General features: G+C 51.8%; 1 protein-coding gene across 1 annotated transcript in view; it reads right to left on the bottom strand.

Annotated features, from left to right (window-relative positions):
• Positions 1–848, bottom strand: part of APEX2 (apurinic/apyrimidinic endodeoxyribonuclease 2) — a 9,688-nt gene extending 8,840 nt beyond the window's left edge. The window contains exon 1 of the mRNA XM_039851397.1: positions 559–848. Coding sequence (XP_039707331.1) covers positions 559–715 — 157 coding nt within the window. The 5' untranslated portion in view covers positions 716–848. The remainder of the gene's footprint in view (positions 1–558) is intronic.
• Positions 849–1,706: the final 858 nt, after the last annotated feature.

Here is a 1,706-nt window from a genome sequence, read left to right as displayed (position 1 = left end):
GTTAATTAGGAGGTCTAAGCTTGGGGTGGGGCCTGAGGTAAGAATGATGAGATGTGCTGACCTGGGGAGAAGAGATGGGGGTAGAGATAGAGGACACCAGGGATCTGACTTGAAGCTGTAAAAAGACGAAATTAAGGAGTCTGACCTGGGAACAAAAATGGGGTAGGAATTAAAGGATCTGAGCTGAGGGTAGGAAGGAGGAATTGGGGACTCTGACTTGGGAGTGAGAAATGGGACAGTGTATGGAAGGAAAAAATTAGGGGGACTGAGCAGGGCAGGAGAATGAATGGGAGTTAAGAGGATCTGAGTGAGGATGGAAGTTGCAAGGGGGAGGGAATTAAGGTTCTGCTGAGGACAGGAGATGTAGTGGAAATTCAGAGATCTAGCCGAAGTGAGAAATAGGGGCTTAAAGAGGAGGGGATCAGGATTCTGAATTGGGTCTAAGGGGAGGCCTCTGAAGGCAGAGAAATGGGTAAGTGAAATGAGATGGAGCAGGGGCTGGGAAATTTAGCATGAAGGGGAAAATATGGTAAGAATCTTGGATTCTTGAGCGCTCACTGGTCACTTTGGTCTCCTGGAGACAGACGATGTCAGCATCCAGCTTGTCCAAAATGCGCCCCATGGCCATGGCGGTACAGTTGTTGGGCTCCTCGTAAACCACCCCCTGGAGGGGACTTCGGATCCCATTAATGTTCCAGCTCACCACGCGCAACATCTTGACAACAAAACGCAACACCTCCCAAACTGCGCCGAACTAAGGGCAAGAGAACCGCCGGACCCTCGGAAGACGTACAGGCCCGGCCTTCCGCGCGCTTTTGCGCAGGCTTTCTCGTGCGTGCGACGAAAGAGTCGGACGCACGTGGGGCGGGGCTTCGAGCCCCTCAGTTCCCATTGGCGAGAGGGGCGGAAGCTGAAGGGGGCGGTGCAGATGCCTAGAAGGAATGAATGGCGGGAGAAAGGCCTCCAGTTTGGGTCTTGATCCTTTCGCCTACGAACCTTAGTTTGCGTTTCTGCCCTGCTCAAAAGTCCCTTTGGTACTTCCAATTACTTACAAGTGGAATTTGGCCACTTTTTAAACAGAGGAACCTTGTTCAAAACCGCGCAGCGACCGAAGCCCCGCCTCCAGTGTGAAAGACCGCCCCGCAAGCGCGCAGATGGCTGCGGGCTGCGGCCCTAGGAGTAGCTGACGTAACTGCTTCCGTGGGAGGGTGACGCGCGCAGGGAACATCGCCGCCAGAGGAGGGAGCAGTAAGAAGTGCTCTGACAGAATAAGACTTAGGAGAGGTCCACTGGCTTTATTGGGCAGGGGGCTAGCGGTGGGTAGAGGCTGTCTCAAGCCCGTCCTGTAGTCATTATTTATCTTGGGCCTTATGGCATCCCTAAGGACATGGCCTGACACATACCTTCTCTTGAGTCCATTTCTCAGTTGAGTAAAATCGAGGCTCCGAGAATTTAAGTGAGCTACCCAAGCTCCAAAACCACACCGTCTCCCAGTGTCGCCCATAGCTCTTCCATATGCATTATCTCATTCTCAGGACAACCCTTTAAGGAGTATTAAGGCTAAGTAAGAGAGTTTGAGTGAATTCTCCCCAGTCTTACAGAAGTGGTAGAGCCAGGATTCAAACCCTTTCCTAATCAGCTCAAGGAATATTTTCTGGAGTAAGTTTTTCCTAACCACACCTCCCTGATTAGATCTTTTCCTCTGG

This window comes from Pteropus medius, unplaced genomic scaffold (genome assembly GCF_902729225.1).
Source record: "Pteropus medius unplaced genomic scaffold, Ma_sr-lr_union100, whole genome shotgun sequence".
Classification (NCBI taxonomy): Eukaryota; Metazoa; Chordata; class Mammalia; order Chiroptera; family Pteropodidae; genus Pteropus; species Pteropus medius.
The sequence above is the reverse complement of the archived record's forward strand: the minus strand, read 5'-3'. Positions and strand labels throughout refer to the sequence as shown.